Below are 14906 nucleotides of genomic sequence, written 5' to 3'. Positions count from 1 at the left end.
CAAGGTGTAAAAATAGCTAGGATTAAACATGTTAGAGGATTTATAGGATTATGATTAAAATATTGACTGAAAAGTTTGATAATTTCTGGAATGATAAGAAAATATTTAAAAATCAAATAGTAATCCAAGAACTTGAAAATTTAAAACCTTGAATTAAAAAAAAGTCATCACATGATTGATATTAAGAGCAGTAGTAGATTGGCTATAATAGAAGAAGGGACCAATGAATTTGAAGGTCAATAGAAATTTTCCGAACTGAACAACTGAAAAACCTAAACTTAGCAAAGGCTCAATGCTCTGAAGATTAGTATCAAGTAATCTAATATGTATGTTATTGAAGTTCTAGAATGAGAGAAGAGATAAAAATGGAACAGAAAAATAGTCAAAGAAATATTGAGAAAATTTTTCCAAATATGATAAAAAACCAATGCACCAATCTAGGAAACTCAGTGCACAATAAGTTGGATTAATAAAAAGATAATTTAAGTCTATATTTAAGTCTGTTATAGTCAACCACTAATAACAAAGATACAGAGAGAGTCTTTTAAGCAGCTTAAGGAAAGAATGATATGTCGCATATGGGGAAAGGTCAACATTAATGATAGCTTATTTTTCACCAGAACCAGTGGAAACTAAAAGATAAAGTAACAATGTATTTAAAGTGTGAAAAGGAAAAAATATCAGTATAGAATTATACATCCAGAAAAGATCATCTATAACAATGTAGACATAATAAAGGAATTTTGAGGTTAAAGTGAAATTATACCAGGTGAAAATTCATACCGATAGAAAAGAAGTAAGGAAGAGCACTGAAATTGCTAAATGTGTAAGTAAATATAGGTGTATTTCTATTCCTTTTTAAAGTCCTTTAAGAATTAATACTGTAGCACCTGGGTGGCTCAGTTGGCAAAACATCTGACTTTGGCTCAGGTCATGATCTTACTGTTCCTGAGTTCGAGTTCCGAGTCAGACTCTCTGTTTTCAGCGCAGAGCCTGTTATGGATCCTCCATCTTTCTCTCTCTCTCTCTCTCTCTCTCTCTCTCAATGCCCTTACCCCGCTTGCTCTCTCTCAAAAAAAAATTAAAAACATTAAAAAAGAATTAATACACATATGTGGAAGTAAAATATATGAAAGTATTAGCACAAAGGACAATAGAATATAAGATGGTATTATAAAATTGTAATATAACTTTGTTACAGGAAAAGAGGTAGCATATTAATTCTGCGTAGCTCATGATAAACTAAGGATGTATAAAATAATCCTCAAAGTAAACACTAAATGTTATAAATTTATTAGCTAAACAGCTGGAATTCTGACACATTGCTGATGGGAGCATACAGCCACATTGGAAACTACTTACCAGTTACTCCTAACATACACTTACCCTATGATTTTGCTCTCCTTCTTGGTATTTACCCAAGAGAAAGAAAACTTATGTTCATGAAAGAATTTGTGTAAGAACATTCATAGCTGCTTTATTTTTAATGGTCAGTAACAGGAAACAACCCAAATGTTCTTCAGTCGGAGAATTAATAGAGAACCTGCCACATTCATACAATGTAATATGCAACTAAAGCAATAACATGGATGAATCACAAAAGCATTATATTGAGTAAAAGTTTTCAAATACAAAAGAATATATAGTATATGATTTAATTTATATGAAGTTCAAGAATAAGCTATATACACACATTTTGAGATATATATCTTGAGATTAGATAGATGATAGATAGAGAGATGATAGATAGATAGATCGATAGAAAGATAGATAGATAGATAGATAGATAGAAAACAAATTTTAAAGTAGTAGCCTACATGAGAGTGGGAAGCTAGACTGACTGGAAGAGAGCAGGAAGGACTTTCTAGGGGTGATAGAAATGTTCTGTATCTTGATAGGGGTGGTGGCTATAAGATATACATTTATGTATATACATATAAATATATGTGTATGTCTGGGAACAAAACTCATCAAACCACATACTTAAAATCTATGCATTTAAAAGTGATACTAGACTATGATAATAGATTGGAAATGAGTGTAATGTTGAAAATGAGGTCACGTATAGATTCTATATTTCAGTCTTCAACTAATGCTGCTATTGTACATTTAGATAGGAAGCAACCAGTGGAAAAAAGAGAAAGTTGGTAGGGAAAATTTTGAGGAACACTGGAAACCATTTCTTATGAATTTGTGGCATGAAATGTGTAAAAAAAAAAAAAAAAAAAGACCTCAAGACTGTAAAATGTTTCTCTAAATTGAATAGATGGGTGATGTCCCCTCCCCCAAAGAAATATTTAAAACAAACAAACAGGCAAACAAAACCATTGTGGATTACAAAATCTAAGCAGAAGTAATTTTAGAGAAATTATTCAACACAGACTTTTTCAATTCAAATCAGTACAAAATAAATTGGTTGAGCTACTTTCTCTGCCTCGCTTTTTTCACTGGCCTGGGATACGGAGATTGGGATAATAGGGTTAAAACAAACAAACAAGCAAACAAACAAACAAAACATAGTTTTATGCTTGTATTCTGGTGATATTTCCATTAACTGTAACTTCTTCCTAATGTTGATACAAAAATGGTGTAGTTTAACAAAAATGGTATCTTTTATAAAGTACCTTGAAAATGTAGAATGTTTCATTGATAGCAAGTATATTATTCAGGTTTTCAAACATAGTTGTTGCTCATGAATACCTTAACATGACTTAACATCTTCCTGAAACAGACTGGATACTGAATAGTCACAGATTAGGAAATTTATTTTTTAAGCTCAGTCACTAAATTGGATCTGTTAAAGCTATCCAGAGTAATAAGATACTGTTAATATTGCCTAAAACAAACAAATAATTTCAGCATACTGGGCTTAATATTAATGTCTTTATAAAAATATTTATTCTTGAGTAACTTAATTTTTAACATTGTATTATTTTATTTATGTAATACTTATCCATCTTATGCTTCCAATTTGTTAATACTGTATTTATGTAATCCTCATATTTTTCACATTATTTATTATTGCAATCCCTGATATTTGCAAACCCTTGACTTGATTTCCTTTGATGCTTAGAGTTTTGCAGTTTTCCCTGAATTCTGGTTCTCCCCACCGTGCCCTTGAACAGGGTAGCTATGTTGTGCTTATCTCTGCTTTCAGTCTCTGACCATCTCCTTTCCCCTCCTTCTTAATGAGAAGTTGAATGTGTACTATATTCCAGAATGTTTTCTAAATAAATACTTAGCATGAATTACCTCATGTAATTTTTTCAGTGACCTCATTAACTCTTGGAATTTTGGGACACAATGCTCCTAAGTACTGAATACCTGCTTTCATCAGACTTCTGGATGTGTGAATCTCTATGTCATGTCCAATATTAAGAGGTCAGTCAGTTACCTAGAATTACACTCATTCAATTCACTAATTTAGGGGAAAGGATGAATTATAAGAGGAAAGTAGGGTAGGTGACTATTGGGTTGGTCTTCTATAGGTACATAGCAGTTTTCAGAGTCATAATGATACTAAATGCTGGAAAAGGTATTATGCTGCGAATTTTGATCGGTTTTAAAGCCTAGGCTACTAATCAAATTCATCTGAAACTACCTAACATATAATAATCATTCATTTATACACTCAAATTTCTTTCTGTGTGCACATACTCACACTCATCAACACACACCTACATAAAAATATGTAAAGAATATTAAGTGTCAACTTTCCTGTTTTCTCAGAATTTCAGCTGAAGCTCCAAAGCTGAGAAAATAAGTCCTCCCATAGTCACAGTTGAAAGGGAAAATTAACACTTTCTGAGTATAGTAAAACCATGGATTATGAGTAATTTGTTCTGCAAGTATTCTGCAAGACTAGCAAACATTTCTAATAAATTTTAACTTGATAAACGACCCATGTCTTGCAATATATGTAGTGTGTGATACTTAATGTCACGTGATCACAAATGAGCCAATGGTTCTTGAAATTGGCTTTGATATACAAGTACTTTGGATTATAGGCATGTTTCCGGAACAAATTATGCATGCCAACTAAACTTTCACAATGTACTTTGTATGGCCAGCTGGCTTAATTATGTTATTTTGTGCAGTTCCATCAGAAGTTCTGAAAGATAAGTATCGTAATCTATGTTTCACACCTGAGAAAACAAATTCCATGTTAAATGGCTTGCCAAAGGCTCAAAACCATATTGAAAGCCAGATCTGATGAAATCCAAAATCTCTGCTCTATTCTCTACAGGATGTTACCTCCTCAAACCAACATACATCTTCCTAGGGACCTACACTTTTAGGTGATGACATCCATCTCTCTATGTAGCTGGGTCTTACCGGGAGCATGCAGTTCATGATACCTGCCACCAAATAATTTTGATTCTAAGGGGAGGTGTATCAGAAGGCGTCTAGCTGAATGGGCCTGGGGGTAATAATGAGATGATAAATCAAAGATAGGTACATACTTTAAGTCATTAGTCACAATCACCACACCACACAAATCCAGTGACAATGTATCTTTATTCTCATTTTCCAGAGCTATTCTTTATTAATGCAGTGATCTAGTTGATTCAGTGATATTAGCTTTATTCTTATCATTGTTATCTTCTAAATTACTCAATGATAGGATATATGAAAAGAAATATAATTTTGTAAAAACAGGACTTATTAAATGATTGTATTATTGTCCATTTAAACAGTGCAATGCTATTTATAAGTAAAAAGAAATTCAAGAGAGGAGTATTTCATATATTTCAAAAAACTGGTATTCGTATTGAGGAAGCAAATAGCCTAAAATGATATCCAAGGCACAGCCACATCTTTTTCTCTGAAAAATAAGATAGGAGCATGTTTTAATACCAATGGAATGTTTTGTGTAATATTTCCTAGATATTTTTCAAAAAGCTTAACAAAAAGGAGAAAAGTTTACTTCTGGCACTGTTGTCACATAGAGTGAAGGTCACACAATACTGAAATCTTTCAGCATTTCTGATTAAATAACTTGAACTGAGTTGCATTGTATAAAATGTCACATGATATAAGCGGCTTTTCTAAAGAGGTGCTAAACTCTTCACATCTGGTTGGATTTTTGTAGATTTTTTTTCAACTGAAGAATGCTGAGTATTCATTTGCATAGAAGGAAGAATCAGAAAAGGCTCTTCGACAGCAGGGAGGAGATTTCAAAAAAACCAAAAAACAAAAAACCCTTGTCTTTTACTTTTTCCTTCAGGCCAGATTGTTTGCTTTTTATTGTCTATTTTTTACCTAAATGCCATTCCAGCTTGTCCTTCTATCAAACACCCATGAGCCTCAGCCAACCAAGCCCATTAGGACAGGTAATTAATTAAGGTTATATTTGATACAAAAGTCATGGAATTTTTAAATTCCATGTGATTCTGCAATTTTTTTGAACACTAGGAGACTTTATTTCATTCCAAGCTAATACAGATGCATTGGCAAAGTTACTTCTAGCTTGCAAAGCAAAGGGATGATTTAGAGGAACCGAATCTATATTGTGTCTGTAGAATGTCTTTTATGCACACCTTGTATGTTTACTACTTGTGTTTTCAGAGTTCATACCAAATGAACTATATGCCTATATGGCATAGGCAGAAATGATTCTTGAAATTTTATTTTTATTTTAAAAAATATTGGTAAAGTCCCATAAATATTATCAGCTTTGTAGGACTATATAAACACTAACTTTTTTTTTTTAAATGTTTTATTTATTTCCAGGAGAGAGAGAGAGAGAGAGAGAGAGAGAGAGACAGTGTGAGCAGGGGAGGGTCAGAGAGAGAGGGAGTCACAGACTCTGAAACAGGCTCCAGGCTCCGAGCCGGCAGTCAGCACAGAGCCCGACGCGGGGCTTGAACCCACGAACCGCGAGATCACGACCTAAGTGAAAGTCGGACGCTTAACCGACTAAGCCACCCAGGCGCCCCAACACTAACTTTTTAAAAATCCATTTTGATAAGACATCTTCATTAGCTCCCCTGACAGTTTTTTATTTCTTTTTTAATTTTAGCTCCCCTGACAGTTTTTTATTTCTTTTTTAATTTACGGTATGTCATGGTGCTTAATACATTCCTCTTGGCAAATACCTACCAAAATATCTGAATGATTAGGACACCATCTTATGGTTCCTTTTGGTAATCAGTCTTGGCCTAGTGAGAAAATGACATTCACAAGAAGTTCTTATTAAATAAAAATTAAATTGTATTCTAATTAATTATGAATAATCAATTATTCACCTCCCTATTCAAGGTAAAGACCACATATTTTACTATATCATTACCTCTCTCATTATTTCCATGAGTAAGTCCTATAAACATTAACTTTATATTTTCAATTACATAACAATTTGTTACATAAAGTGAATCTTTGATTACTCTACCTTTTTTTCCATCACCTGTGGGGTATTAGTTGGCTCTATAGCAGGAGCACCAAAATTTGTAGTGCTGGATTTTTGTGAAGTAGAAGGAATGAAGATTCCTCCATTGGCATGCTTAAAGTTTATCATTTCTTTTTGTGAATATGGTATCACTCCTTCTGCAGGCTATGAAGAATTAGAAAGAAAACAAAGTAGTTACTGGTTCAAGTACGAGGTCAAAATTGGGAAGAATATAAAGCAATAGAATTGAGATGTAAGGCACAGAATTCACATAAGTAGTAAATGACTTCATTAGTTTTCTAGGTTATGATCTATCATAGATAGGCTATAAATAAATACCGGCAAACATGGATGTGTCTTGATACATGGTTTTAAATGAGTGTACCTAGGAGTGTATCATATATAGAGTAGTAAATATTTGATGAATGCATAAATTGAATCTTCACTGGTATAAGATTATAGGTGGAAGGAATAATAATTATTGATGGAAAAATAATAATAAAGTTTTCATTAAAATGCACAATAGTACAGGAACCTGCAGGCTGTCAGTTGCTGATTTCTGGTGCCTAGCAGAGGGTGGTGAGGAATCTTAACATCACAACAGTTTCAGAAGCTGTGTCTGTGAAGGGATCTAAGGCTAGTTGCTGCTGACCTCCTGGTATAACCTGAAAAATTGGTAAGTTTTTAAAAAGTCTAAATTTTTCATCTATGAAATGGGGTTTTGAATTGAAGGCAGTTAACCTTCTAACACATCCTAACTTCTTTCATTTCAGTTTCTTAAAACAAACATAATCATTTAGATTTGAGAAAGAGAAAAATAGCTTGTGACATGGGACATAAATCTCTGCTTGTGTTGTCAGGGGCTTGCTGGACATTCTCTGCTGGGCCCTGGTATTCTGTCGAACGTTAACAATCCTGCAGAGTGCCAACATCAGACAACATCATGTCTGAACATGATAAAATACAACAAAAACAAGACCACTCTGTAATCTTGTTTAAAGCAAGGTCACCATGCCAGCCACAAAAATACCACACACCCTGATATCCTGGATAACCTGAGTAACTCTTCCTGTTTTATTTTTTGTTTGTTTGTTTGTTTTTTAGTAATCATAGACTTTGCCTTGCTCTATTCTTATTTTCTAGGTAAGAATTGTTTAATTAATCAATCATAACATTGCCCATCACTTCTTGAGAACACCCACCCAATTCAGACACACTGAAGTCTCCCCAAAATCACCTGACAGAAGTCTAGACTCTATGAACAGTCACCTTCCTATAAAGACACCCACAGGGGCTCCTGAGTGACTCAGCTGGTTAAGTGTCTGGTTTTTGATCTCGGCTCAGGTCATGATCTCATGATTCATGGCATGGATCCGCATGATGGGCTCTGCACTGATAGCACAGAGCTCAGGATTCTCTCTCCCTCCCTCTCTGCCCCTATCCCGCTCATGCACGATCTTTCTTGCTTGCCCAAAATAAAGAAATGAACTTAAAAAAAAGATTTATTAAAAAAAAAAAAGACATCCATAGTTCCCCATGTGTGTCCTCCTTCGTTGCAATGAATAGACAAATCTAATTTTGTTCAACTATGGTGGTGTTCCTGATGGGTTTTGGCCGAAGGGCACCGGTGGATTTAATAGGTTACGAAGCAAGCCATTTGAAAAGTTAGATTTTTTAAAAATGAAAAGTATGCATTACTTACAGGTTCTACTTGTACTGGAATATATCCAAATTGAGTATAGAATGGCATCTGTCAGATTTTTGGAAAATGCATTAGATTTATTGTATGATTTTGTCATAATTTTGTAATAAATCATTACTTAAAATTATATATTATATTATTATATTAAATGCTTTTTTGAAAGTTTGTATGTTCTAAGTGGTAAAAATTATTGATAAATTACCAAGCATCTTTTTAATACTGTACTAGGTTAACATTTTCCCTTTCTCATTAAATTAACATGACTCAATTAGAATTACAACTACCACTCATTTAAAGCATAATTTTCAGTTTTCTCTAATTTGGTTTTAGGGTAGTGATAAGCCATTAAATTTTTCCCCCATTCTAACTAACAGAAGTCTAGTTATGTATGTGCCACCTGGAATTGCATTAGAATTCCAAAAATGTATTGCAGGTCCATAAATCTCAATATAAAGTTATCTTATTGTATCTAGTGATCATAGATGCCTTCTGTCATGGAGGCTATATAGTTTTTCTTTTTTAAATAATAACCACATGTAAATATGACAAGAAGGATACTGGTAGCTTTTGAAAAATGAGAAGATTTTTTCCAAGATGATGCAGCTTTTGGCCTCTGATTTTACTGAAGTCCACTTACTGACTTCATTCTTTTTAAAATTCAGCTTCGGGTATTTCCAAATTAGTGATATTTTAGGAGAACATGGTATCTGTCTGTGACAACCAGTTCAGACTGTTGACTTTTGTAGTAAATAAACTCAAATATTCTTTTCTCTGAAAATTTACCAGAACTTCTCTATTCTCAAGAGGAACTAGTCCGATGAGAATCAAACAGTAGTTACCTGCTCCTCAAATTGCTGCTGTCCTGTTTGTGGGGGTGATTGTGTGGCTGTTTGTTGAGGTTGTTCCCAAGGTAGGAGCATGTAGACCGGATAGTACTGAAGCATCTATTTGTAAAGAGAAAAGTATATAAGAGCTTCCATTAGATCAGCATAGGCCTTTAAAAAAACCCTTCTAATGTCAATATTGTTTTACAGCTGATTTATATCTAATAATTTTATGAACAAAACGATGCATAAAGCAGTCCTTCTCAGACTTTAGAAGTCACTCGTATTACACATGACACTGGATTTTAAGATTGCTTGGTCAAACACATTAAAGAAGTAGTAAAATAATAAGATTTTCAAAAAGGGTACCTTGGACTTTACATACAAACTGTAGATTTTATATACAAATTTTATGTACAAATCACTTTATGAATATCTAAGAAGAGAATAGGCTATGCAACATTTTCCATATTTTTTGAGAATCATTACTCTGCAAGATCTGGCATTAGAAGTTCTATAATAATGAACAAATTCTCAAGAAAGTGTTGCCTTTAATAATTGCCATTTTATTAAGACAATCCCTATACATTTTTAGAATTTTGGACAATCCATAAATAGACAAGGGACTGGTTTAACTGCAACTTTGACACCCACATTATCATGTATTGGCTTCCATTTATATCCGTGTGTGTTTACACATGTGTATGTGTTTACAGAAAATGGGAATCTTAGTACATACATAAGAGTTTATACAGTGTTTTGTTTCCTTGCATAATTAATAAGAGACAATACTAGACATAAAAGTTAAATAAACCCTGTAGTTTGAGAAGTGCATTTTATGCAGTGGTTCTTACTTCTGGCTACGAATTAAAATCACCTACTTAGCATTTCAGCAGATAATCCTACTTGACGTTTACTCCTCAGATCTTGATTCATTAGGTGTGGGCAGGGTCCAGGCATTAGTAATTTTCAAAATTACCACCTGAAATTCTAATGCAAAGCCAGGGTGGAGAGTCACTGGTTTAGTGGTTAAAAGAAGGTTGAAGAATTATATTCCAACTCAGCTATTTACTTCCATTAGGATTGGGAATTTAATCTCATTAAGACTTAGTTTCCTGATCCTTAAAGTGGAGTAATTCTACTTACCATGTATCTAACTCTGTAAAATCTCTGGCTTGGAATGAGGTAATGTCTAGGAGTAACTTTTATTTTATAATGAGGGTGGGACAAAATTACATAATTATGATTACAGAGGAGCCAAGTGGTGTAAATTTTGATGAAATGGTCAGTTCTCTGCTGGTGAATAATTTATTTATGTCCTTATTTCTTAGAACCTAGTCTATTTTAAAATTAATTAAACTAATCTTGAGAGGGTTTTTCGCATTACTCTAATGATTATACTAGTTGGCATTCATTTTTTAAGATCTCTTATGTAATGGAAATCACTACCATTTGATTGTAATGTGAAGTTAAATGGAAAATATACAGGAACCTGGTAATAGTTTGAGTGGAGTGTCATAACTGCCAAATAACGTGGAGCAAGTTTTGTTATCTCTTCATCATATCATATTTTATCAGTTTAATGCATCTCGCTCTAAACTTAGGGTTGGAAAAAGTCAGCACATAGTATTTCTCTTGAGTTCCCAAATGCCTGCACTAATGCCATGCAGAGGGAACATGACCTATGGTGATGATATTCCATTTTTTACCTGTGCTTGCTCTTGAGGCATTTTGAAGGAGAACATGTAGGGCATAACCTGCCATAAAAGGTATAAAAAAGTTACACTTGACGTTTTAAAGATATATTAAACATTTTCTAAATGTTTATTTATTTTTGAGGGAGTCAGAACCCAAGCCGGGGAGGGGCAGAGAGAGAGAGCGAGCGAGACACAGATTTGGAAGCAGGCTCCAGGCTCTGAGATGTCAGCACAGAGCCCAACACAGTGCGTCAACTTACAAACTGTGAGATCATGATCTGAGCTGAAGTCAGACACTTAACCGAGTTACCCAGGTGCCCCTAAAGATATGTATTTTAGATGTTTATTTATTTAATTTGAGAGAGAGAAAGAGAACATGCATACTTGTGCATGTGCACACATGAGCAGGAAAGGGGCAGAGAGAGAGAGAGAGAGAGAGAGAATCCCAAGCAGACTCTGTGCTGTTGGTGCAGAGCCTAATGCAGGGCTGGATCCCACAAACCATGAGATCATGACCTGAACCAGAATCAGGAATCTGATGTTTGGGGTGCCTGTGTGGCTCAAGCGGTTAGGTGTCCAACTTTGGCTCAGTTCATGATCTCATGGTTGCTGAGTTCAAGCCTGGCAGACTCTGTGCTGACAGTGCAGAGCCTGGATCCTCCTTCAGATTCTGTGTCTCCCTCTCTCTCTCTGCCCCTCCCCTGCTCATACTCTCTCTCTGTCTCTCTTTCTCTCTCTCTCTCTCTCAAAAAATGAATAAAATATTTTTTTAAAAAAGTTGAGGGGCACCTGGGTGGCTCAGTCAGTTAAGCGTCTGACTTCAGCTCAGGTCATGATCTTATAGTTCATGGGTTCAAGCCCCGCATCTGGCTCTGTGCTGACAGCTCAGAAACTGGAGCCTGCTTTGGATTCTGTGTCTCTCTCCCTATCTGTCCCTCTCCCACTCTCACTTTGTCTCTGTCTTTCAAGAATGAATAAACGTTAAAAATTTTTTTAAAAAGTTGAATGGTTAACTAACTGAGCCACCCAGGTGCCCCTATACTTGACTTTTTAACATCAAATCCCAGAGCTGTTTTTCTTAGACCTAACCACATACATGTGTAATTTGTATACAAGACTCTGTCACAACAAAAGGGTATCTATTATGCGTATGTCATTAAGGCAAATTGTTTCTTTTTCAAAGACGAAATTTCCCTTATTATCTTTCTTATGACCTGTTTTGACATTTTTGATTTGTGGCTGTAATAGAATAGCTGATTTAAATGGTATTTTTCATGTTAGAAATCAGAAAAGATAAGGAAGTGCTTCCAGTGATGGCAGAGCAAACTGTGCGAAAGAATTCTTTCTCAGTAACTCCTGTCTTATTTTAAAGTTTGTTTGTTTGTTTTTGTTTTTAAGAGATAGAGTTTGAGCCAGGGAGAGGGGCAAGGGAGAGAGAGAGAGATCATGACCTGAGCTGGAATCAAGAGTCAGATGCTTAATCTGACTGAGCCACCCAGGCACCCTGCTCCTGTCTTATTTTAAAGCTGATTAGTAGTTCATTTTCACATTCAAAATGAGTTATCTCTGCAAAGAACAACAGGATGGGAGGGGCCCTACTTACGTGACCAGGTCCCTGCTGGGTCTGTGGTGATGTTTGGGGCTGTGAGGGGTCCAGCTGCCCCACCTGGGTTCCTTGCGCAAAACTGACCCATCCCGGGAAAGGTGTCTGATTTGGGAACAGTCCAGCAAACCGATCAAGAGCTGATAAAGAGAACTGGGAGAGCCCTGGAATTTGAGCTTGCTGCCGCTGTTGTAGAATCCCAGAGAAAGGAGGAATCCATGAATTAAATGGGCCCTGGAAGGAAACAAAAGAAAGAAAGGAAGCATCTTTCTTTCATTTCAGAAAGAATTTAAAATCAGTTCTGAGCAAGAAAAGGACAAAATGTAAACAATTTCTGCAATTTTATTGCTGAATATAAAAAAGGACAGCATTTTAGCATATTATGAGCTGTGCAAATAGCATGAACGATGCTGAATTCCCAGTGATTATAAAAAATATGGGGTACAGTGAAGCGGATGAAGAGTATGGCTTCTGCAGTTGCTAGACTAGTTTTAAATCTGCTTCTTTTTTTTCTTTTAATAACTGAGTATGACTTTCTGTAAATAGTTAATTGAACTATCTCATAGTTTTGAGGATTTGTGCCTGGCATGTATCAAGTTTTCAGTAAATAAATCTTAATCAGATTACAGCTTTTACTTTCATCTTCAAATGAAGGTCATTAGAATATATGGGATGAATCCATAACCTTAAAAATTGAGATTTCAGAAATGAAATCAGAAAACATTTTGGTCTTATACAAAGTACTGTAAAAAAATAAGTCGTAGGAAAATCTTAAAATAATTATAGAGGTACCTGAAGCTGTAGTGGCTGAAGCTGGGCAGTATTAAGATTCAGAAGTAACTAGAAAAGGAAAGATAATATGAAAACAACATTATTACACATGCTAAAACTATTAAGAACAATGTTTACCACAAATAAAGAACAAGTCAGATTTGGGGCACCTGGGTGTCTCAGTTGGTTAAGTGTCTTTGGCTCAGGTCATGTGACTTCAGGTCAAGTGACTTCGGCTCAGGTCATGATATAAAAGTTCATGGGTTCGAGCCCCGCATTGGGCTCTGTGCTGATAGCTCAGAGGCTGGAGCCTGCCTCCGATTCTGTGTCTCTCCTCTCTCTGCCCCTCCCCCACTCGCGCGCACGCTCTCTCTCTCTCTCTCTCTCTCTCCCTCTCTGTCTCAAAAAAAAAAAAAAAACAAGTCAGGGCTGACTGATCAGCTGCCTGCTGGTGGTGTTTTTTCACTAAGCTTATGCTAAATTACAGTGATTAGAGGTTAGGATTTAACTACCTTTTCCCTGCTGTATATGAGCTTGCACAACTTCAGCCCCTTCCAGCGGGTTAGCCAGTCATTTTATGCTCTTAAACACCTATATGCATCTGTATTAGGTGCTACTATTCTAATATGTATGAGATATTGTCTCTGGCTTTAAAGAATTTACAGTCAAGGAGGGGAGCAAAATAATATATTAGAAATAACCTGGTACACCCATTAAACATGAATATTGGAAATGTATTTGGATATAAAGAGCTAACAGGTAGGAATGCAGGGTAAATTAACCAAAGCTTTTATCTCTTCTCTACTGGGTTTCCATATAAACAAACAAACAAACAAGACGGAGAATGTTGTAAGTATTCAAACTAACCTCATTACTGTTGCTTGCAGACATAAGACGCTGTGGGATAAGCTAAAAAATAAACAAAAAAAGAGAAATGGTGAAAGAAGGATTTCACATTAAAGAAGGATTAAAGGTTTCACACAATGATTTTTGTTGTACCATAGGATCACTTACTGGGGCTGACATTGTGGCTCCCAGTAGCCCAAGAAGAATTATAGTTTTCATTTTCAGATGAAATATCTAGAAAATAAATTGTGAAATTGAGCTTAAAATAGAACCTCTGTATAACAATCATGATAACAATAATTGGTGGGTATTGTTCCATCAGAGGAGCGGTTAGGTAAATTCTATAGTATTTACTTATATATTAGGATTTAAAATAAAAAAAGCATACTTATAAATATCTATAAGAGAACTTATTCTTTTTCTCAGAGCACCTGTTTATAAAAACCAGAATTGTTTGCTTGACAAATAAGCCTCTTAGCTTGACCAAATAATTCATTTGGTGGCATGTGATAAAGTTGAATGAGTTAGAGAACAAGATGGTCTTCACCCTTGCACAGAAGGAATGGGTCCATAACTGGGGTGCCCATGACTGACAGGGCTGACTGGGGTCACTGAACTAGGTCTTTATAATAAAATCAATTTTAATGTCTAATGTAGTAGTAAAGATACTACAATAAAGATCTGACAATAGCAGTCCAATAACAGATCAAAGTTCATTTAAAAATCTAATAACATTAAAGTATCTTAAAACTAGGCAATTGAACCAATATTTTTCTAATTCAGGGAAAGAGATGATCAAAACTGTAATATTGATTTGTAGTGTAACCTATGGAAGCATATTATATCTTGTCCTCCAGATGTAAAAACTCTGCCCTAATTCAAATTACTGATCCACACAAGCATCTAGGGTGACCCTAGTAGTTTATTCTACAGGAGTTGACTGATTTGGGTTCTTAAAATTATGAAAACAAAGATTTTGATATCTTACCTTAATTCTTTGTCTAAGAAGAAAAATCTAGACCCATGCAAGATCTGTGTTCTTTTTGTCTTTCAGCTCTGCTGCTTGAAGCTTCTC

At 35.1% G+C, this 14906-nt stretch overlaps 1 protein-coding gene across 1 annotated transcript; it reads right to left on the bottom strand.

Annotated features, from left to right (window-relative positions):
- Window positions 1-6131: 6131 nt before the first annotated feature.
- Window positions 6132-14050, bottom strand: ODAM (odontogenic, ameloblast associated). Its single transcript, XM_077751024.1, has 10 exons — window positions 14000-14050; window positions 13853-13894; window positions 13007-13054; window positions 12215-12448; window positions 10624-10671; window positions 8930-9034; window positions 8091-8138; window positions 6981-7053; window positions 6392-6552; window positions 6132-6161 (listed from the first exon to the last, which is right to left on the bottom strand). Exons 1-10 carry the CDS (start codon window positions 14048-14050, stop codon window positions 6132-6134), a joined length of 840 nt encoding a protein of 279 aa, XP_077607150.1.
- Window positions 14051-14906: the final 856 nt, after the last annotated feature.

The sequence above is a fragment of the Crocuta crocuta genome, unplaced genomic scaffold, assembly GCF_008692635.1.
Source record: "Crocuta crocuta isolate KB4526 unplaced genomic scaffold, BGI_CrCroc_1.0 scaffold1, whole genome shotgun sequence".
Lineage (NCBI taxonomy): Eukaryota > Metazoa > Chordata > Mammalia > Carnivora > Hyaenidae > Crocuta > Crocuta crocuta.
This window is presented reverse-complemented; position numbering and strand designations above follow the sequence as displayed.